A 23,928-nucleotide genomic window follows, 5' to 3' on the forward strand; every position below is an offset into this window, starting at 1 on the left:
TGTAATCGTCTGTCACTCAAAAGAAATAGGCAAAACAACTTCCCTCATTGGTGGGCTTATGTTCTCGTCTTACTAGGTGGAGCAGCAGGGAGACGCCAGGGTACAGAATCCACAATACGATGAGCAAAGACACCAACGTCTACGTATACGATTGAACGAGGCAGTTCATACAAAACATTTTAGTACTGTATTTATTTAACATGATGTCTCTTTATTAGCCAATGTCAATCTCAAGTTAAAATAACATTGAATTCACAACATTGTATAACTCACATTTTAAATTATACGATTTAAATGTCGATACACCTATATTAATACATATCTTTGGTACATATGTAATTATGGCACGTATTTTAAAAATACAAATGTGTTCTGGGAATAGGCAGGATACAATATTCACAGTCAGACACCTACATGAAGTGAATTTGTTTCAGAATGCTTGTGCAAGAGCCTAATATGTCAAAAATCAAATGAAGGTACCTGGTGAAAATAAGAAAAGAAAGACAATGGATGCAACTAGGAGGACTTGTAGAGAGAATGTGCGATATAAGTTATATTACAGTTTAACTCTGTGTTATGATGACTGCTAATAAATCACATCAGGATTCGTTTTTTTAAGCTTAGCCTCAAATATTTATTTCAACACACCATTAACACATGATTAAAATAAAACGGTTTATTAGTGCACATTCAACCATGTTTACATTAAATTATATTCAACACTAGCAATATTAAAAAATGCTGTTAAAATATGTGTGAAAGGTCTTAAAAATATTTTTTTATTCAATTTATTTGGGTTTTTGCATACAAACACAACCCCAAAATCTTAATAAAACCAAAAAGGTCACTTATACCAATGAAACTAGAGTACTAAGTTGACACGAGATAATAATGTCTATAAGCCTGGGCCACTGAATCTCGTGCCTCAGACTTTAATGTGTCTTACATCTTTCAAACTGTGTCTGTAACCAAAGTCAAAATCACAAGAGGCCCACTAGCTTTTAAAGGTTTTTCAGAGACTAAAAAGCATGAATTTACAATGGACCAAAGTTCCTCTAGTGTTACAACATCGCCTATGTTAAGCAGCAATATAGTAACATTCTTTGATAAATCTCTGTAAACCAGATTATAAACTGTTGCATACTTGCTCTATCATAGTTATATCAGAACTAGGGAAATGCATGGCGGTTAAAACGTGTGTTTTTTAGGTACAGCTTGTGGTCAAAGGGCGTTCAGGCCACTCCCTTCAGATTCTTTTAACTCTTTCAGCGGCACACCTTCCTTAGGGATGAGATCAATATCCACCGCCTTCAGGGACAGGCCTTCACTCTTGGAGTCGACAGGTTTCTGTCCAGACCTTTAGGCAGAAAGACATGAAAAGTATTATTATCTGCGAGGAAACTGAATGTAAAACATCTGGGTAACAAGAGTAGTTTGATCCACACAGTTTGAGGAGCAGGGACTACCTCTAAATCAGGTTTTTAACTTTATGTGGTTACCAGTTCCTGTCATGCTTACCACATTTCTTCCACATCTTCTATAGTGTCTGGTAAATTAACATTTAGTGTTTCAGGCAGGAAGCAGGCAAAGCCCCCGGCTAACACTGCTGCACCTCCATAGACTATGCTTGGTAGTGATGGGAATACCTGCAAACAGACAAGATCAGCTTCATGAGTCACTGTCCATATTTGTTGACTTGTTTTAACTAGCATTTTTGTGGTAGTGATAGTAGTGGTAGACACCCTGGTGGTGTCAGTGGTGGTAAGGATGAAGGTATTTGATGCAAAAGACAGTGATTGTTATGATGACTTAGGTGGTGGTGATGTTTGTTGTCATGGTTAGATGGAGTTAGTGGAGCTTGTTTTCATAGTGATGGTAAATCTTTGCGTTGATTGCATCTTCTTTAGTACCTCTACAGTACAGATGTGTGCAGTTTTGTCAGACTCACAGCAATGTTGTAGCATTAACATGTTTTTAGTAGCTGTGGTCGTAAAAATTGAGTGATTTGTGTTTTAGTGACGGTGTTAGTTCTCCAGGTGAGGTTGTGGAGGAGAGTTTCATCACCTCATCCAGAATGAGGACAGCAGGTGCCGCCATGCTTCCAATACGGGCCATTGTGGACACCAGCCCCATACCAGTCTGCCTGTAACCACAAAATATACCATTTGATGAACCTTGCATCTTTTCTCACAGATGCATTTTAGAAAATTGAAGCTCGAACGCAAACACAAGACCATACAACTTTTATTAATGAACAGGGGATTTAAACCAACAACTCACCTGATGACTGTCGGGTACAGTTCTCCAGTAAACAAGTAGACTGTCGTGAATGAGGCAGAGGTGAAGGCTTTCCCAAGACATGCCAAAGTGGTCCTGGTAGTCTGCATCTCTGAAGGACCAGTGCAGGGTTATGCTGGTTCTGATTCAAATCTGTAAATCTGCAGCCCCTTAAAGATTTTACTTTACTAAAAAAAACATTGAATATGACAGCACTTTACATTGTTGAGGCCACACGAACAGTCATGTTATCTCCTGATTTAAAATCTTCCAGCACCTCAAAGTAACTTTAATAAAAGCTCGAGAGTGGATGTCTCAGATTTTACCACAGTCAGAGGCTGTGGTGCACAACATCAACCTTAGAACAAATCACTCAGGATACTCAACAGTGAGAATCGTTTTTATAATATTACTATAAGAAAAAGTGTGCTAATCCATAATTTCTCTGGTAGACTCCAGAATTGACATGGCTACATTTGTAGGTCGAAATAAAGAGTGAGTCCTTAATTGTTTATAAGTCTTCAGTGGTAAGAAAAGTAGGGGTAGCCTTATTGTTGATGGTGTGATGCAAGGTGGAAAAATGTAAGATGTTCTGTATATGAAACAAGTGTGAAAGGGGCTTTTGGTCTTATCATGTTACCTGTCGGGACAAAGATGTTGGCAAAGATAACAAGGGCAGACATGAACAGACATCCCGCCTGAGTCTTTCTCCTCCCGTAGTAACTCAACATTCCCAGAGCCATGATTTTGGCAGGAAAGTCGACAGCTCCAAAGATGATTTGCATCAAGTAGATACTGACCTTGAGAGATAGAGCTGTGGTGTAAGCAAAAACAGGTAGAAGGCAACAGTAGACACATTTACAGCTAATCGCGGTCCATGTATGTTGCTTCAATGCTAGTGTTCAGAAACATACCCCAAACTTCTGTAGGTCCATTGCCAGACCATAGTAGGCAAAGCTTGTGGAGAACCTGGAAGGAAAGACGGATTGAGTAAGGCAAATTAGTAAAGACAGCTTGACAGCTTCACTCCACACCAGGTGTACATGCATACATTTGTTTGAGATGTTGACTGTGGTTTGGATTTTAATTTATTCATTACTATTGAGATTCATTTGTACCCCTCTATTTACTAAAACGAGGGACAGTCAGGTGATAAGAGGGGTGGCCAAGATGTAGCGTAGTCAGCTTTCCGTCGATGTGTCACTGAGCTAGAAACCCCCTACTAGTCCTGATGGTACAGAAAGTGTGTGAATGGGTGAATGTTTGAATGGGTGACTTAAAGTGCTGGAGGAGCTTAGAATGTTTAAATGACTGACTATAATTTTCTTACCAGACAAAGATGAGACAAATGGAGATGCGTCTCATCGCTCGTGTCCTCACCAGGTCAACCGCCGTGAAGGTGGAACGACAAGAGTCTATCTCTTTTTGCATGTGGGAATGTAGAACCTTAACAAAAGTTTTATCAGTTTTCATTAAGAGTTAAGTGGTATTGTGCAAAAATGCAACTTTGCGCAACACATATGAAATGTAACAAGAGATTAACTAAATCACCTCTATGGTTATTCTCTTAATTGCTTCTGGTTTCCCGTTCATTCTTGCCACTCTGTGGAGAGCTTTCAGCGCTTCTTCCGACCTCTTGCGTAGAACCAACCACCTGGCAGACTCTGAGTACCACCTGAGCAACCAGACAGTAAAACATGTTGCCCAATTAAATTGTCTGGTAAATGGGTCGTGATCATTCTAAATAGTTGGATCAATGAGTTTAGGCTTGTTTTGTGTTCTTGTGCGCAGTACCACTAGAAGCCACTGGATGTGTAGTTTCATGCTATCACCTTACATTCCCAGAAACTGCTCATTAATGTCATACTCAATGTGAAGCTAGATTCCCTCCACCAGGATAAGAACGGTTTTAATGCATCAAGGTTTCAAAGTGATGTATAAAAATGACTGACCAGCTGTATGAGAAGAAGAAAAAGAATGGGGCGCAGACGGACAGCTGGAGCTTCCTCCAGTCCCTCAGCCAGTAGGCTAGACCGGCCAGGATCATTTGACCAAACGTGAAGAAGAAGGAGCCGAGTGTGCCCACCATAGTTCTGCTCTTAGTCGGTATCCATTCTACCTCTGATGGCAGACTGGTTAGTGCCCACAGAAACGCTGACACACAACAGGGAGAGAACTTTACTCAGTGAAACTCCATTTAGGATCATTCCGGAAACAGCCATTCCAGTCAGGAACCTCAGAGCACAGTACGTGGAGTAGGTTGGGGCGAAGGCGGAGATGGAACCGACCACAGCCACCTGCAGATACGACCAGATGAGAATGGACCGTCTCCCAAACCTGAAACCAATACAGGATGTGAATGGATGGTTGGATGCTTCAAAAAGCCCATAAGGCCTCTGTTCTATGTTCAATAACAACATGTATTAGGAGGGAACAGGGAACTGGTGGAAGATGGTGAAGCTCCAGCGATCTAATTAATGGTCCCAGGACCACCTTTGTAGGTGGTCCACAGCATCAAGTAAATGCAGACTGGACTGGTTTACTTTATGGACTCAGGAGAAGATGCAGAGCAGAATACATACACATCAATAGTTTACTTCCACTGGAAGCTACCTTCTTAAACGTAATTGATGCTTCTTTCTCCTGCTCTTATAATCCCTGACAAACTCTGCTCTATTTTCATACTGCAGTTCTTTTTATTATGACCGCTGTTGGGAGGGGGCTCATATGGACAACAATATTAAGGGTCAGAAACACTTACCTGTCTGCCAGACCTCCGTAGACAATGGCTCCCGTCAAAACTCCACCCATGTAGATGGTCTGAATCATCTGTTTGAGAGGACGCAGCGTGCAGACCAGGTCCCACTGTGAGACAAACATGAGTGAGGTCTCACTCAACTCCCATTTATTCTCTCAAGAATCCGTAAACCCTTTTACCTTAACTTAGAAAATATTCTGTGGCCTGTTTCGTTTGAGTTTAATAACAATTTTAATTGTTTTGGGTGATTAAACCTGTTTAAAACTGCTTGCTAAGGAGTGCGGAGGGTGATTAGCTGGACAACAATGATAGCCCTGCTTTTGTCAGTTGTTGGTTCTGGTTGGTGTTTGATGTCCGGTCCACATTATCTTATTGTCCAACTCTCTCTTCACCTCCCCACTCTCTCTTCCTCTACCCCCTCTTCCTTTACCTTCCCAATCTTTCTTCCTCTCCCCTTGCTCTTTCTCCCTGGTGCTCTCAGTATTACAGCAGGGCTCTTTCTAACGTAACATGAAACATAAGGAAATTATAAAAAGCTCAAACAAATATATTTGTTAATCCAGCACTTGACAAAAAGTGCCACGGAGCCGTCTTTTAAACCAACAGTAGTAGACAAGTGTCATGCTCAGGGACAAAAAACAGGTCTGAAGCAAACCAACAACCAATGATTAAAAAACACAGATATGCTAAGCAGAAGTAGAAGTAAGAAAATAAATTCAGTGTCATAACTTTCAGCTGCATTATTAAAAAACACCTACTCAAGTACTGAAGTCAGATCACACCACACATGATACATCAGAAGTCACAAGCTGGTTGTCATCAGCATCTGTGCATTCTTACACACGTCGACATCAACACCTTTGATACTTTGATATCACTTTTACAAAAGGTGAGAATGCAAACCACCAGTGAGTATTAATTCAAGACATGAAAATCTTTATAAACCTGAAGTCTGTCCAATCTGTTTTCTCTTAATTCAGAAATCAGCATGACATCAGAGGAGTTGATTTACCTCCGAGACGGTGGTAGCGCGGAACTCTGAGTGGTCATATGTCCATCCATCCTCACATCCCTCAGTGGGTAGGTGACTGGTGTCAACTGAGTTGTTAGCGGTTAGCAACTGCCACTGAGGCGTCACATACCTGAGCACAAGTATCACAGTAATCACTCAGTGAGGGTCAGGAGAGGAGGATGTTACCTCCTGCAGCGGTCCAGTCGAGTCCCTGAAGCATCTAGAGGGATAAATGCTTGCACCAAGGTCACGTTGTCCACCTGTAACAGGAGTTGTTTTTTTTAACTTTCTAAATCCAGCAGCACAAGTACAGTTGTCTTTACCGGGAACCCTGACATGTTGTAGAAACTCTGGTTGGCCGGGAGACTGCAGTGGTGGGCCGGGATCCCTGAGACGAAGTTGTTCAGAAGATTCTGACTTGCCATCAACAATCCAGGCAAACAGAGTAGGGTCACATGGCACCATTGGTACTTGCCAAATCCACCCACCTGGAAATAAGGATAACAGGATGCTGGTTTATAGTATCAACTAATGTCACACTTCCATATGCGTACACCTGCAAATTCTTAACACATTTCACACAGTTCTACATCACACGTATCTTCACGCTACAACATCACACATCTATTCTTCACATGGTCCTAAATCACACACATCTTCACACAGACCTGCAAGCCAGCTTCTGGAGGGGAATAAAAGTTGCAAATTGGAAGCCAGAAAGGAGGAGATAGAGCAGTACATCAAAGGCCAATGCAGCGACCCAAAGAGGAATGATCCTTTAAGGCCACCATAGTACTTCCCTCCTCCACCCCTTCCAACCACACAATTCAACAGTTCCCCTCCACAGCTAAGTGAGGTAGGAGCAGTCGTCAAGAAAGCGAGGTTGGCATCAGCTCTTTCACGCTGCATTGAGGAACCAACTCCTCCCATCGGACTGGCAAAGAGTTGTGGCTGTTATTATTCTAAAACAATAAACATCAACACAACAACACAATAAAAATCAGTTGATCAGTAGGAGCATTCACTGCTGTATGTCGAGGGAGAAGTCTTCTTCGCAGTCATGTCAAAAGACTAACATTATACTTTACAGAGAATCCCTATACCGATACCAGCTGCCAGAGACAAGATTGGTTTTCCAAGATGTGTGGAACATTCTTGCATGATCTGGGGGCAGATCCAGAAGGCCTAGTGGGGAAAAAGCGAACCTTCCGCCTTGCTTCTCCAAAACAGGGTTTTTCGGGCCAACTTTGCTGTCGATCCAGTCCATCCCCCTGGGCTATAAGCAGAACAAGGTTGGTTCTGGTGCTAAAATAATCCTCAGAACCTACAGTGGGGAATTCACTTTTACCAATCAAAAAGGGCTGAGAGTGGCAAGCGGAGCCAGAGGTTGCCAAAGCCTTTGGATGGCTCCAGCAAGAGAAAAAGCCGTGGTGGAAGAGGCATCAAAAGCCAAACTGGGAGCAGTATTCCATCAAGGCCGTATGACAAGGTCGCCAAGGAAGATGGACCCCAAGCAACTATCATACACCCTGTGAAAGTAGGCTGTCAGGGCTTTGTCTGCACCTCTACAAAAAGGTTGTTTCGAGACATAGGAACAACTGGGGCTAAGCTAAGGAGGGATGCCAGGTCCAATATGGAGGAAGCAGAAAAAGGAAGCTCCTGGCTGGCTGAGGAGAAGGGACAAGAACTGGGGGTTAAGACAATTCTATAGGTCAGCTGCAGCAGATGCTCTTTTGTTGAATTCATTTTTCCATGTGTATGGCACATGTATTTAATGGTCAGATACATCCACAACTTCTTATTTTAAAACAAGAACTCTGTGTCTCTCCTAGCCATCTTCTGGTTCCTGGACCAAGTCTCATAAGCCTTTTTGCCCCTTTTCTTTTCTGTCTTTGTTCAGGTCTCAATTGCTCTTGTTTAATAGTTATAACAGCTTGTTTTCCAGGTCAATGGGTTGAAACACACCACAGAGACAGCAGACTCAAATATGCAATTTCTACTGTCATACATCACACATATCTTACTTGCACTTTGTAAAACTGCACAATCTCCACATTTTAAACCTCTCTTTCAGACACACAAACTAGATTGTCCACTCTGACACACAAATGAATGCAACCTCATTCACGCAATTTACTTGAATCACTTACACACAAAGACACACACACATAAAGCCTGCGTCTCACACCCGTTTCATATGCTTGTAAAAGTGCTTGTGCTGAGAGGCAATAATGATAAAGCAAGTGTTTCAGGTTCAAAATCTACATTTAACTATGATTTTAACCAAACAGCTTCACTCACCTCATCCAGCAAATCGGCGAAACCCATCACAGCAGCTTCACTCTGACAGATGAATCACCTCTAAAACTCCAGTGTTTATTAAATCTCCATATTTTCAGGTGTGAGAGTGCAAAACTAGATTTGTCTGCTGAAACAGGGAAAGAAACTGAAGAAAGTTGGTGCTCGGACCGTAGCTCCGTCTGCTGAGACGTCTTAAGAGATTAGAGTTCTGCAACACAACGAGCTCACAGCTGCAGGTGGACCACAGCTGACGGCAGGAGTTCCACTGGTGTCCTCACTGGCTCCTGGAGTGACTCCGCCATGTGTTGTTCTTGGCTTTACTGCTCCCTCTTATCAGTTAATGGCTGACCTGACACAAGACTCGACGTAAATCATCCATAGCTTGATTATTAGAACACGACAACTGTCCTGATCATTACATGACAAGTCCATCACAGCTTGACTGTTAACAGGATTCAGAAGTTTCCTTAGTCCACAGCAGGTCACAGATGTCAGGTGGCAAGAGAAAACAGGTATGTCAGTGATGCTACACATTAGGTAGAAGAACAATGGGAATAAAGGTCGGCAGCAATAGATGCTATCCAGAAATGAATAACCTGAACATTCTAGGGGGAATCTCAGTTGATTGTAGTGTTGTAACATGCAGACAAACACGTGTTTTTATCTGGCTACACCAATGTGACTCCTGAGTTTATTTTCAAGCACACAAGAAATATTTTAAACCAACAACTGGAGTCAAGAGCTAAACATACTGTGAGTGTTTTGGTTCAGATACACTTCCTGTCACCGCTTCTGATGCTAACTAGCATGTGTGAGTGTGCAACCTTGGCTTCAATTGAAGACTCTGCAGGACTCACCAAGCATGAATAAAGTCCATCTTGTTTGAACTTTGGCCTTAACTCAAACCCTTTCGAGACTGCAGGATGAATGGATGAATGGATGAAGATATTGATGGGTGGATTGAGATGGACATGGGGATACACTCTTGTCTTCCACTGCCCTGAAGATCTGTGAAAAGGTCGGAGTGATGGTGAGGAGGAAGTCTTCACCGAGGTCTAGACCAATAGGTGTGGTCGTGAGTTGGTGCTGATGAAAGGAGAGACTTCAGCTCTAGTTCTTCTTATCTTGGTGGCAGCACGGTTGTGCATGTCCCAGATCTTTGGAGGGACTGAAGTCAGCCGACTCAGCAGTTTGTTTGTTGTCATGTTCTCCACCCTCGCTGTGCATTCTGGTCTGGAATTTATCCAACTGAGTTTGGGGAAACAAACGACTCAGCGGGTAACGAGTCATGAAACAAAGCAACACAAGTCACACACACACACGTTTATATGGCCACACATCTCAGGTGTATCAACAGTCAAGGCGGAATAGTCATGCAAGTGTGTTCGTTAGACCCTGTCAACGCTGACATCACTCATTGACAGCCCCCTGTCGAAAGGTCAAAGGTCAAGTTTAACAAGTCACTAGTTGTCCTCCAGTTATTGCATTTGAAAACACAGATAATGTCGAACGCTTCTTGCTTTTAACCCATCATGAGCCCCGCTGTTCTTTTCCAAGTTACTCATTTGTGTTCTTTATTAGAAGATATTGTGTAGAAGCTGTTTTATGCTCAATGATTTTTCCAATGGTAAAAAGTTGAAATAAAGTGTTCCATTTTACACAAAAAAAAATTAAAATTCATTTGACGTTCTCTTAAATAGTCACTAACATAATTAATCAGAATCAGAAACGGTGTTGTAAACACAACACAGGGAGATTTTTTGTGGTGGCATTGTAGAATATAAAAATAAAATAATATCAATAAAATAATATCAATGAAATAACGAGAAATAAATAAAATACAATAAATTAAAAGATGGGGTGCACGGTGGCGCAGTGGTTAGCTTGGTCCCCTCACAGCACAGGCCGAGGCAACCTTTCTGTGTGGAGTTTGTATGTTTTCCGTGTGTTGCGTGGGATTACTCCAGACGCTCCGGTTTCCTCCCAGTCCAAAAACATGGTTTAATTGGTAAAACTGATGGTTAATTGATAACTTTGGGAAATTGCCCATAGGTACTGTATGAGAGCGTGTGTGAATGGTTGTATGTCTTTGTGTGCCCTGCAACAGACTGGCATCCTGTCCAGGGTGTCCCCTTCCTCTTTCCCCATGACCCGGGATAGGCTCCAGTCTCCCCACGACCCCGAACCCAGGATAAAGCGGCAGTCAATGAATGAATTAAATTAAAAGATAGATTAGCATAAAATGGCATATTAATAAAGATTGAATCAATAATATATTACTACAAAAAAAAAAAAGAAAAGTATATTCTAACATTTTAGGTTTTAATAACAGCCAACCTGAATCTGGTAGTTTAGGCAGCTCTGAACAAAAACATCTGAGTGACGTGAAAAGGGATTTTTAATTCACCTCTCTGTACATGTTTAACTTCTGAACTAGACTGATGGAAATAAGTCTAGTTGGAGCAACAACCCGGTGGATGAACACGTTCTTTCTACTCATTAGGACCGACACGGTGTCGTGGGCACGACAGGATCTTGTTAGAGTCAGAGTGAAACTGCAGATTCTGTGTTTGGTGACTTGAGCTCTTAATCAGTAAGTGTGTTATTGTGTAGAACATTGACGGAACAAGGCGACCATGGCCAATCATTGTTGCCACGGTTAGCATTATCTTAAGTAAGTAAGTTATTTGTATTTATATAGCGCTTGTCTTTTTTTTCATATAGTTAAACATATTTGATGTCTGTGCCAAGAGCGGCAGTCTTGTAAGGTTGTATACTTTTACTATCAAATACGTCAAGCTGTGTTGCTACTTCCATTGAATATGACAAAGAAAAACTTGGAAACAAGATGTTCCTCACATGGTTATGTTACATCATTAAAAACAAGGCAAGCTTGCAGTAGATTGATTTATAATCCATTTATTATTAAAGGAAATAAAAAGAGTCAACAGAAAATCAAAATGTCCTTGAAGACAGTACATAGCTATACACACTTAATAATAAAAACCTGCTTATTGACTGGTTAAAAAATCTTTAGAGACAAGAACACTGGGTGGATCCAGGAATCTCTACAGCATGGAGAGAAACTCCTTCACCTGAGAAGCAACAAATCACAGGTGAGTGGAACTCTAAGGCCTGACAGGAAGCAGGAACTCACCTTGTCCATAATTGCTTCCTGTTTGATCGGGTCGTTCTTGAAGTCGTCCTCAACGTCTATCGTGAGAACCGGCAGATCATTCAGGTAATCAAAGTCCAACCTGCGCCGAGACAGTTCCGTTTACAAACATGTCGGCCCAGGGGTTGAATACCAACCGACAATCCACACAAACCATCGGAATAAATATAATAATAATAATAATAATAAATCTATAAACATGTGTTCGAGGTGGAGCTCACTCTCAGCGGAAAAGAACACATGCAACACACCTGAGAGTCCGGTGGGAGAGCCAGGACTCGTGTTTGAAGTGGAGCTGCTCCAGGTATTCCAGGGGGATCCCCTGCTCCTCCTCCCGTCCGCGGTGGAGAAGCCGCTGCATGCAACGCTGGACAGAAAACGCGGGAATCAGGCAGGAGTTGTGTACAGTTGAGCAGAGCCAGACTCTCACCTGTGGTGGCGCCCTGAGATAGATGATCGCGTCCAGGGCGAGGTCAGACTCGAACTGGTCCAGCAACCAGGTGTGCCAGTCCTGGTACGTGCTCCACTCGGTCTCTGTCAGGTTCCCACACTCAAAAAGGTTTGACGCGAAGATGTACCTGAACATGGGTTTGTCAGAAGACTACAGCATCCTGAGGACCGATGGACTCACCTGTCCGAATACACGGATCTCTCGTAGAACTGAACCGGGTTCTCCGCCTGCTGAAGCTTGGCTGAAGGACTCTGAAGCTGCGCTCGTACTCTGCTGAGACAGGCGTAACTCTGAGGCACAGTATGGGGAGAGGAGGTGAGACACCGCAGACGGAGACAGGCCCGGAACCATTTTTTGGGATGTAGTCTACCTGAAAGGTGTAAGACCAGCGGTTGGGTTTGTCGTAGAGCATCTGCAGCAGGTTCCCGCCGCTCTTCTGAGAGGAGGTCAGCTCCTGCAGGGACATTGGAACTCAGTGTTCAGGAAGGAGTCGTCTTTCAAGCAGCCTCACCTGGGAAACATCAGCGCTCTCGTTCTGGACATTACACCACTTCCCGATGGGCTCAGGTATCACCTCCCACTCCTCCGACGCCTTCTGGAGGAGATGCACGAACGTGGACTTCCCTGCAGCTGAGACACCCACCATGATTTTAAGTCGTGCGAGACATGCGTTAAACAAACAATGGAAGAAGCAGCGGTGAGAATTGCAGACATTAGAGAAAGAAACAGGTGTGACAAAGTGGTCACTGGCCCATAGAGGGCGCAGTCGTCTTATCATCTGTGGGTGCTCGTTTGCAGAGCCCTTCAATGAGCAAAATAAACATTTACTATTATTCATCATTAGTGTTGATTTCTACCTTAAGTTAATACGTGTACACGGTTTCTAAAGATACAAGTAATGGCTCAAAGAGCGCCCCCTAGAATATTTTACAGCAGTCGCCGCTGGTGTGACATTATGAAGCGGATGATAAAGGCTTTTTTCAAAATAAAGCAACGTAGAAAAAACAATGTCGAAAATACTCGTTTGTCATCATCGACATCTTCGTGTAAAGAGATCTCGTGAGATCGTCACAACGCTGAACCAGTGACGTCATGATTAAACAGTGAATCTGATTGTAAACTTTGGCGCCAACTAGCTGCGCGGGAGCGACTCAGAAGGTTCAGTTGATCGAAACAAAAATGATAGTGAACTGAAATAGTCAACGACCAAGTCGTGGTATGAATTAGCAACAAAATAAGAACTAGGGTTCTATTAAGGAACAACGATCTTACCGATGTTTCCCTCGATGGAAATCTTCTTGTGACGGCGACAGTAACTTCCAGTCGGGCTCGCGGGGAGTCTGCAGAGTCTCTTCGGTGGAGTCGCCATTTGACCCAAATTATTTATTATTGTCTGTTTCTAAAAACGACTAAACTAGTCCGTTCAAGCGCAGTTGTATCCCGCGCAACACTTTACTATTTCCGTTTCCGGTGATTTTTTTTTTTTTTTTTCATTGGAAAGGAAGAGGTCTCACTCGGTTTGTTTTCCTGCGCCCCGCTCGGCTCGTTCTAACCCCAGGATTAGATAAACTTTATTAATCCCTCTCGAACATATACTGCGCCCTTTACACTAAACTGAAAGCGATTTTCTCTCTGTCTGTATCGACCAACTGACTTCTAGGTCTTCAATCCTGAAGTCACTAATAACTTTAATGGATTGCGGAAGGGTACCCCAAACTTTTCCCTGTAGGAACCAGACAACCCTTTCCTTCCCTAGTTGGATGGCCGGTGTCAGAGTGACTTATAAATGTTAAAATGTATTATTCCAGAAAGCCACAAATAAGCCTTTCTGGGTTCTTCTCAGACAAACGTCAGGAAACATTTTCATTAAAATGTAGATCTTTATCAAACCAGGATTAATAAGGCCTTTAAAGAGCCAAACATTTATTTAGCTACTCTACAAAATAACTTACCTTCTAAAAATGGATGCTGCAATATTTTTGTCACGCACTGTATATGAAAAAAATATATACACAGTTTTGGGGCCACCGGATTGTAGGGTGATTGTCCCTGGGTCAATTGTTACAGATGGGTTTAGCTAAACTGTCTTATCTAACTTGTGGAATACAAACTTGAACAATGTCTATGATTGATTGTGTGTGGCTTGACTGCATTGGAAAATAAATATAAAGGGATTTATATAGTTTATCGTTCTGTCTACATGCATAACAGGTTCACTTTAGGACAGATCAAAGTTTCCTTGGAATTCAAATGTAAAAACATGCTTTGCTTATTTAAATAATATTAACTCAAGAAGCTCTGGTGTCATGCATCAGTTAAAGGGAATAAAGACAGACAAGTTGAGTTGGGCAAAAATCAGTTTTATATAAAAGTTGAGCCGGTGAGATGTGATAAATTGTTTATAAAAAAATACAATAACGTAAATTATAAGATTCTTTTCTACTCGAGCAATAGTCGGTGATGAAATGTAAAAGGCACTAAATGTACAAATGTTCCAGTTTAAGACGAGTGACAGAAGAAAACTCTGGTTCGACAGGCGTAGTGCAGATAAACCACAATCATTTCTCATTGAAAAATAAAAAACAAGAATCAACCCGACGAGCGAGCGTCACTCTAACTGAACAGGTTTTTCTCAAACGGACATGATTTTGATTATATGGAATTAAGAGGAGTAAACAATCACATTTTTTTTTCTACAACTTTGTGGAAACAGAAAACAGGTTTTAGCCTCTGAACAAAAGGACACAATGAGCAACAAAAAAAACCATCTTGTGTCATAACAGGTTCATGATTTAGGACCAAATAAAGCAATGTTTTAATATTTTAAAGCAAAATTTCGGGACCGAACCTTATCTTCATGCACAATAGCTTGTTACTCAATTTACGATGGCAATTTAGCTGGCATAGAGACATTAACAATTGTTTTGGCTTGGTCTTATTTTTGATCATACAGCAACAAAAATAGCATTTTATTTAAATGTCTGAATCTAAAATTAGCTTAGCTTAATGCTAATGAAAGCGTGGCAAAAAAACTAGCAGATGTGGAATGACTTCTCTAATTTCTCCACTGGCATCACACTTTCTGCAGACCCCCGCTTAGCATTTAAACAGTCCACACATATGTGGTTGTCTTTATGTGTACATCTATCATTGACCATTAGAATAAAGACTAAGAAGGTTTCAAATCTTATATTCTATCCTTTTAGAGAAATGTTCCACAGAGGTATATAACAGTGATGTGTAAAGGTCACCTCTAAGCGAGTGAGTTACAAGACGCAGAGCATGTTGATACCCACTGTAAATAGCTATGATGGAAAACACTAGTTTGTCACATAATTTAAAAAAGGCAACTGATGACTCTTTACATTGATTTCTTGGAAGTGGCTAAAAAGGCAATTGCCCCTTAGAGTAAACCTGCAAATATATGACGCCTATGATGCGCATAAACTATCAGCGAAGCATAGCATGATTGGAAATTCAAGGTGAATTCAAATGGTCATTGTGTCTTTTTGTGTTGAAGCTAAAACAATCGACAACAAATAATCCAGACTTAAGCTTCCTGCACAGAATCCCCCCTCCCCCTCCCAAGGATCCGGAGCGACCCAACCTGGAATGATGTACAGCACAAAGGCATGAGTGGAAAATTAAGGTAAAATAAATGCAGTAAAAGACGTTTTCCAAATACATTCTCAATGTAACAACAGAAATTTTGGTTATTTAATGTAACATGAAACCAGAGTTTGGAATGTTCTTAAAGCAACTGAGAATAAAATGAAAATATTGTTGGCATATTTGGCCCAAAAAAGATAGAGCTTTTTACAAAAAAGATATTTAGATATTGATGTTAGCATTTGTAGTAATGTTTGATCGACTTCCATGACAATGTTTTGCTTCAGTGGACCGTTTTTTTCTTCTTTTTTAAAAATATATTAAAAGTTGAAAACATAAATTTCCAGCTAGCAGCTCATCTCAATAGAAAAAAAACAATTCCACACAACAAGAAAGGTTTAAAAACGGTCCAAAGAAGAGGAAAGGGAGATCTTTTTGTGTCACAAAGTACCACGACAACATGCCCAGAGTTTACACAACGTTCACAGTAGAAGTACGTCAAACAGCTCAGTAGCTGGCGTTCATTAGTGACATCAAATGCACTGCATGCAGGTAAATGGAGTTCAAAACAGCGACGAGTGGCACTAACAAAGATTCCAGCACAGATCCATCTTTTCCCAACAAACCAGGAACTGAGAGGGTTTGGGGCATAAATGTTGTGAAAGTGTTCATTTGAAAAATAGACATTTTGAATACACATTACATGTACGTCAGAAAGACTGTTGGCTAACAGGCTCAGGTTGGCTGAGCTGAAGACATTTGTCAGTAACTGCACTTTCCAAAGGCTGCAGCAAACATTTTGAAAAGGACTGTTAAAGAATGACATGTAACGGCTAAAAATTCTCCATGGAAGGGACAAGGTTGTTTGTCAACAAAGATTCTTGCTAATTGTTTAAGTTGCTGACATCAGCCAAGCTTGCAACACATTGTTCAATTCCATTTGCAAGTCTTTGAACTAAAGATGCCAATCGCTTTAGCCACAGTGGATGAGCCATTCAACGCCAAGAAGCTGAACAAAGTTTTAAATATTTCTAAATCAAATGATAGATGTTGGAAGTAGATCCGATATTCTGTGTTTTTGGATTGGCTGTTGAACACCCAGAGCTCCCTCTTTCATCATAGTTTGGACCAACATGATCTTCTGTTGATGTAACAATGTTGTGGTGCCACAAACATTTGAATATTAAATATCACAACTACTTGTACGTGTGGAATGAGCCTCTCGTCTCCGACACCTGCCGGGAATTGTTTTTTTAAGCACACTAGACGATATCTAATACTTGAACAGCATCATGCGTCTTGAGATGAAGCCTCCGGACAGCCGGTGGAGATCTTGTACTTTTCTTTCAAACTTTTTTCTGGTCCGTTTTCTGGTTAGTTTTTGCGGATGTCGGCGTACACCACCGGCTCCATCTTCTGGAATGGGTTTGAGCTTTTGATGCCTGAGTGATCTAGCTGGGCGTATATCACCGGTCCCTAAATGCAACACAGACAAATAATAATTACACACATGTTCACACACACCTGTTGTAGGTAACGGTGGTATTCTCTTATCAGTATGTCTTTGTTGCAGCCATTCCCATATTGGAATTATTAACTAGTAGTACTAGTTCCTCGGCAGGTAAAGTAAGAGTAAATATCAGGGAAAGTTCCACGCTGGAGCTAAATCAAAGGGTTCTGAGAACGGCGGGCCCTCATTGGAGAACATAAACAGAGGCTCTGGGGCTTCAGGACTTTGTACCTGCAGCGGCCCTGAGGGGCTGGTGGCCCGAGAACCCTCCAGACTGGCCTCCAGCTTCTTCCTGGGCTGAGGAGCCTGAGAGCTGACGCTGTCCAGAGAGGTGCAGCTGGTGTGTTCAGGTTTGGTGGCGATGAGACAAAAACACAAGAATGTGATGAAAACATGGAACACGAGGAGACGAACGGAGGAGAGACATCTCTTCAATCTTATCACCAACCCTTCCCCAAACAGCTAATCTGACCCTAGTAGATCCCAGCACAAGTCTATATTTCTGTTCACAGACTTATATATATATATATAGTATGTGTGGCTTCTGACAGATCCTGAGCCATTTTCTTAACATTGTCTAACTAAAGTATTTTGCAGTTTCTTGTAATCAAATCATGATTTTATTAAAATATTCATTATTATTAATACTTATATTACAACAGAGGGAAGATCACATCCAAATGGTTTCTTTACTGGATGTTAATGTTCATCATACATGATTTTGATCAAGGCTAAGTGATAAATGTGTGCGTTATCATTCAACTTTTGTATTTCTTTTGGACAGATTGTTGTGTTGGCTTTACATTTACTGCAATTACTTACCTAATAACAAAACAAAAGTTCAACATTTCTTCGAGTTATTTCTTCCAATTTAAATCGTTTAACTGAAATCCAGACATATGCTCATGTGATGCCAGTCTCTCCTCCAGCAAACAAAGAACATGGAGCATGAAAGCTTTGCTCATTTTGAAAGAATCAAACACTTATTTTTGCCATGGGAGCAAGAAAAGGCTGAATGAGGAAGACGTGGACAAGCAAATGAAGACAGTGATTAGAGATGTGCGAGTGAAAGAGACGCCACCAAACAGAAACCCCAGAAAACCAAGATTTCCAAAAAGCAATTCTGCCTTGTTTTGGGGCACGTCAGAAACATGCCATTCAATTCACGTGCTTGTTGAAAGAGGTCAAAGTTGCTTGTCTTTAGGTTTGGGACAGATGTTAGCACTCAAGTGGAGAAATCACGAGGACACAAGGAGTTAAAAAATTGGTCAACAATGATTTTTTCTTTCACAAAAAAGAGGGAGGTTTGGTTAATGTCACGATACTTCAGGTGAACTGAACCTACCCTTCATAGTCATAACGGCTCTGACGATACTTCACGGCAAAACAGATGCCGGCAGCGACCAGCACCAGCAGCACCAAGCCGCCTAAAACAGCACCGACGATGATGGTGGTTTTGGAGGGAGGGAGAGCTTCTGGGAAGACAGATGACATCATCACAACAATGATTTAAAGCATTAACTCAACTTCTTCCTCGAAACCTAAGAATCGGAAAGTTCCTTTTACTGCCGATATTATTCTACCTTCCTTCTATTGATCTCATCTACAGCCCATTTTTATCATTTTCTCCTGAATTTTATGACTGTTTCCTACAAGTCTGGTGGCTGATGAGGTTACAGGTTTCTTAAAATCAGCTTTTTATTCCTACCATTAACTAAAAGTTTCTTGACTCAGGCAAGTGCTTGTGATTTTTTGACCCAGTAATTAATTAATTAATTAATTAATTAAAAATGCTCAATCATCAGGTGTCAGTTAAGAGCTTCATGTGAACGACCACATGACAACATGACCAAGTGGATCCAGAACACGAGCGTGGGGAAGGAAACAAGTCATCACTTGTCAACGGAGGTTCACACACTGACGACAAAAGAAAGAATGCGGCAGATGGAAGTTTACTGGTTTATCTCTACATCTTAGCTGTCACATGAGCAACAGCTGATCTTCACATTATAAACAATTTGACTCAGAAAGTGACAGTTGTGAGAGTAGAGATGCACGGATCCACCTTTATGGTCCCAATACCGATACCAGTGTTTAAATATGAACTTACCTACTGTGAGTTAATACTGGTAATGCTTTGAATAAAAAGCATAAGTGTCTATTGAAATTAAGCATTTAACTGGTTACCGGTGCTCACTCTAGCTATATATCTATATATAGATATATATATATCTATATATACACCCAGTCTGCTGGAAACTTCTTGCATCTTTGAAAAATAGCAGGAACGGCTAACTGCTTTTTTTTAGTTAGTCTTTCTTGTTTATTTTATTTTCTCCAAGGCTGTGATGTTTCTTTAGATGCTTAGTTCTGTTTAATCTCGTGGCATGCCTCCCCCTCCAAACATCCACACTGTTGTTATTAGTCACTGCTTGACAGATGCCGGCGTGTTATGTCAGTTTAAAACATAGATCTACACTGCCTAGATCGGCTCCGTTCCCTACTCACCTTTGAGAACCACCCGCAGCTCGATCCGTGCTACGGTTCCTGTGACGTCAGGGGGATTCTTCACATCACATAAGAAGGTCCCGTTATCACTGAACTGGATCGGGCTGATCTGAATGGAGACGTCTCTCTTGTTGATGTCTCCTACAAACTGCACTCGATCCTTGAACTCAGTGTCGCCCGGGTATTGTTGACCGTTACTATAGTAGAAGACCTGGAAAGAGAAGGAGTTATTGAAATCTGGATTTACATTCATGAGGTCGGCATCATAATGGTGGTTGACTGTATCTTAGATATGTATTGTTACAGTTTGCTCATAGGGGTGGCCGGATTGCATCTAAAGCGACATTTCAGTCATTCACGGCAATTTTCTTGTCATTCCAGTTCAGCAAGAATTCGGCATAAAAAAACAAAACAGAATATACTTTAGTACTTACCAACTTTGGACTCTCTGGTTGGCGGGACTGGAAGTTCCAAGACAACACAGGGCTTTTGGTAGTGACGATTTGGCTGGACCTAAAGGAGCACTTTAGGACACCAGTGGTCCCGTTGACCACGACCACCTCGGGATCAGCGTAGATTTCGATCGCCAGTGACGGTTTACTGACTGAACAAGGAAAGAAAAATAAAGCTGCCAATTTAAAATCCCACAGAAACATTGATAAAGTACCAACAAGGTAAGGTTATAACAACAACTGTGACGCAGTTATGCAAGACTATATTATGACAGACATGAAGCTCCAGGCCACGTGTAGTGTTTGTGTAATTTTAACAAATTATGCACTTTAATCAAGCTTGTTGCTAGTTAAAATGTACATTAAAATTCATATTATTGCTCTGTTATGTAGACAATACAGAGATACCTTTAAAAACATAAGGCCGACAAAGGGTAAAACTATCGTTCATTTAAGTTACAGAAAACCCCAAGTGTTTGATGGGGAGCAAAATCTGATCTTGTCATCTTCCACCGCTCTCATGAAAGATGCCAGAATCAGCCAGTCTCCCAGATACTCAACATTTTTCAACCCGCCTTTAGGTGGGTTGAAAAATTTGGAGGTCAGTGGCGAGATAACATAACAGCGACAGTTGAACTGAAAAAACTGACAAGGCAGAATGGGGATGGGAAAATACGAGGGGAGTCGACATTAATGTGTTAATCGAAGCGCTTAATGAGACTTTGATAAACTATTTTTAAACTATTTCACAGTGTTCACATAATGGATTTTACTGCGCATGTGCGACCTCTGACACGGAAGCTAGAAACCCTTGCGCTTTTAGAAGATTTTTTATAATCACAACACTGAGTGGGTAACCGACCAACAGGTGGAAAGTTTTATTCACACATTGTAAATGTTATTTACATGATCTCCTTCGTGTCTTTTGCAGTCGACTTGGTCGTGTGACCAGTGATGGTTTTAACACCGTCCTAGGCCTCTCTATTGTGACCCCCACTCAGCTTCTGTTTCAACTCCCTGTAAACTTCTGTAACTTCTGTAAATGTTGTTTGACCCAAAACTGTCAGCATTCCCAGGAACAATTAAAACACCCGGCTGCTACAAAGTGTGTCAGCATTTCTACACTGATTCCAAATATTTTGGACACAATTTAAGGTTGTTGTATTGTGTATGCTAGTCTTTGTGTTGTTTCACTTTCAGGAGCAAGTAAAACATGTATTGGTCTTAATTAAGGCACATTCATGATTCTTTTTTTCCATATCATGTAGCCAGTAGCACTCATAACTTAATTTTAAAAATTGCCAGTTTAAGTGAACATTATCAGTGATATGGTAATCGGCTCACATGGCTGATCCTTATCTTTGATCTCCAGCATCCACACCCAGTTGTTTATGATAATACAATGCATCAGGTGAATATTTTCACATGCAGTGAAATTTGCAGGTTTAGAAAAATAGTTTTCCATGTTTGGAGAGGTGTTTAGAAAATGTGTATTTTCCACTCATATTCACCTTGTTTTCTTCTGTAAAAATGTTCTGGGGTTGTCAATACATGATTTCCCGTGAAAGGTTTTGATATAGGAATGGTGTATCTAGATACTATACTGATTTGCCGTAGTATTATTGGTATAGCAGGCTGCTCTCAACACTGTCCGACAGTCTGTCTTAATTTGTCTCCTGAAGCTTCGAAATGGTAATAAGTGCTACATCATAATTATGTACATTTTTACCTCTAGAATTAATCTAGAACCAATTGTTCTTCTACGCAAGACAACGTGATCGTATCCTATAGCATGTCACCTGACCAGGTGATATCCAGGCCCAGAACTAATCCTACAAAAGTCAGTTACAGGCATGAGGACGACAGGCCTATGGGTAGCCAAACCAACAGCAAACCAGTTAGGTCTTGAGCATATATGACAGAACTGCAGAGTTATTTTCTCTCCAGGAACTTGCATTCTAGGAGATGTGTGTCACAGAACCAATCATTAACCGTTTTCTCCACATATCTAAACATGGCCAAGAAAACAGTTTTAATTAACTAAAACACAAAGAAAAACACTAGTATTTGAGAAGTATATATGCATTTTAAAAAAGAAAACACCTCCATAGAAGAGAATCAGGACCTGTTGGGAAAATAACCTTAACATCTGAAGGACCCATGAACCAATCTCACCTATGATGATGGATGTTTTCTTTTCTACGCTATATTATGAAAATATCCGATACATTAGATCAGAACATTCTAATATATGGAGTCGTCTTTGTCCTCGCGTGGCCTCATCGAAACACTCGTTGTGTTCATCATGTATGTGCTCGTGAATCTTTCAACCAGATGTGCATGTTCATACACAGCTGACTAAGATAAGATAAGATGTGGTGATGGGTTGCTACAATCTAACATCACTGAGATCAGATCTATGACCAAACAACACTTCTGCTAAAACCAGCACACGTTAGCAGAGAAGAGCAGCTTCCTCAGCATAAACTTCAGTGATATTTCTGAATTTAAACATTCAACACAAGTCTCTAGTTCACTGAAGACATGTTAAAAACGATATTACTTCAATAGCTGACTTTATTTCGCAGGCTGCTCACGACGTTAAAAACAAACAAACCATGTTTACGATGGATTTGGTTTTCTAATCCATTATTTGTTTCTGAACGCTCAAATATTGGTACATAGAACCAGAGACTTGTAATTCCTTCTAAACTAACGGCACACGTTGAAGTAAAGCACAGAAATCCTGGTGTTTATGAACGGGCGCTTCATCTCCCGCAGAGCAGTGATTCTCAGGGCGGTAGCCTCCCTCCCACAGCAACAACACGCTACGATTCTCTGGCCATTAAACGGACAACACCAACAAAAAAAGATTTGCGGAATTGCACAAAACGCGTGTGAGGAGTTGTCTCTGTGTTTATTTTTCCCGTTTTTATAGTTTGTGAAGCGGTAAGTCAGATTCGCTGTTAAATGGCGACATAAATGAACTGAGTTTGGTTCGAAAGGACCGACAACACCGACCTGTGAGCTAACGAAACACTTTGGCGGGTTAACGTGTAAATGTCTCTCCCGACAGAGCCCTCACTCACCGGACAGAAGAAATGACAGAAACCCAACGATAACTATCCCTCTGGTGTTGAAATTCAGACGTTTTAACTCCATTCTGTTGATCAAAACACGACTCCGCCTTTTCCCCCTCGTCGACTGAGCTGCTTCTTCTTCGCGTGAGGCCGAGGCAGCCGAGTGGTGTGGCGTTCATGGACGATCAGTTCATGTGAACGACTCTTTAAAATGACGATGACTATAAATTGTAATAAAGGCACCATCGTCCATCAATTCAATGACAGCTGCATCACTCTAAGAAAAAAAAAGATTTGAGAAATATCTAATGAAGTCAAATGTATTTATAAAATATGCAGTCACCCTAAGATGTTTTTTATTAGCAGTTCGTACATTAAAACATGATTAAGTTGTGCGACCTGCAAGGTGTTCTTGTGCCTCTAAGCGGATCACAACCCCAATATTATTATTTGATGACACCCAGGTTTAAATCTAAAAGTGACCGAACTGTGTATGTTAAATGTTTTCATTTTTCAATGCTTTCACTTGTGTTCCACTTCAAGAACAGTTATTATTTGCTTTGCCTATTATTATCATCGTTAAAAGGTTATGCAATTTAAGATTAAATGTTGCTCTACATCAAATCCTTCAACTATATTCTCTATAATAACAGCGCGTGTTGTCGTCAGAGTTTCATGACGATGCCTCTGCTCGCTTAATGACCCGCCTACTTAATTTGCATACGGACAACGAAATGAGAAAATGTATAAATACATGAATACATAAAAGACGAAATGTATAAATACATAAATAAC

The 23,928-nt window shown here is 41.1% G+C and overlaps 3 protein-coding genes across 4 annotated transcripts; all 3 read right to left on the reverse strand.

Moving 5' to 3' along the window:
* Positions 1-175: 175 nt before the first annotated feature.
* Positions 176-8,608, reverse strand: oatx (organic anion transporter X). Its single transcript, XM_087807013.1, has 15 exons — positions 8,349-8,608; positions 6,371-6,535; positions 6,234-6,307; positions 6,048-6,177; positions 5,039-5,142; positions 4,460-4,614; positions 4,230-4,398; positions 3,829-3,952; positions 3,608-3,723; positions 3,192-3,246; positions 2,918-3,077; positions 2,281-2,389; positions 2,065-2,143; positions 1,519-1,646; positions 176-1,357 (listed from the first exon to the last, which is right to left on the reverse strand). The coding sequence occupies exons 1-15, from the start codon at positions 8,373-8,375 to the stop codon at positions 1,222-1,224; spliced, it is 1,731 nt and encodes a 576-aa protein (XP_087663139.1). The 5' UTR covers positions 8,376-8,608; the 3' UTR covers positions 176-1,221.
* Positions 8,609-11,247: 2,639 nt separating this feature from the next.
* Positions 11,248-13,605, reverse strand: LOC148066799 (deoxycytidine kinase 2). Its single transcript, XM_087807240.1, has 8 exons — positions 13,247-13,605; positions 12,486-12,604; positions 12,345-12,428; positions 12,155-12,264; positions 11,954-12,101; positions 11,775-11,890; positions 11,506-11,605; positions 11,248-11,443 (listed from the first exon to the last, which is right to left on the reverse strand). Exons 1-8 carry the CDS (start codon positions 13,341-13,343, stop codon positions 11,417-11,419), a joined length of 801 nt encoding a protein of 266 aa, XP_087663366.1. The 5' UTR covers positions 13,344-13,605; the 3' UTR covers positions 11,248-11,416.
* Positions 13,606-14,318: 713 nt separating this feature from the next.
* On the reverse strand, positions 14,319-23,282 carry mpzl1l (myelin protein zero-like 1 like). 2 transcript variants are annotated; one of them, XM_087807462.1, is made up of 6 exons: positions 23,143-23,282; positions 20,036-20,205; positions 19,602-19,812; positions 18,439-18,565; positions 17,325-17,430; positions 14,319-17,059 (listed from the first exon to the last, which is right to left on the reverse strand). In XM_087807462.1, the coding sequence occupies exons 1-6, from the start codon at positions 23,213-23,215 to the stop codon at positions 16,958-16,960; spliced, it is 789 nt and encodes a 262-aa protein (XP_087663588.1). In that variant the 5' UTR covers positions 23,216-23,282; the 3' UTR covers positions 14,319-16,957. The 2 variants fall into 2 exon arrangements, with proteins under 2 accessions (XP_087663588.1, XP_087663586.1); XM_087807460.1 differs by having other exon boundaries at positions 18,439-18,568.
* Positions 23,283-23,928: the final 646 nt, after the last annotated feature.

The sequence above is a fragment of the Callionymus lyra genome, chromosome 14 (assembly GCF_982586985.1).
Source record: "Callionymus lyra chromosome 14, fCalLyr1.hap1.1, whole genome shotgun sequence".
NCBI lineage: Eukaryota > Metazoa > Chordata > Actinopteri > Syngnathiformes > Callionymidae > Callionymus > Callionymus lyra.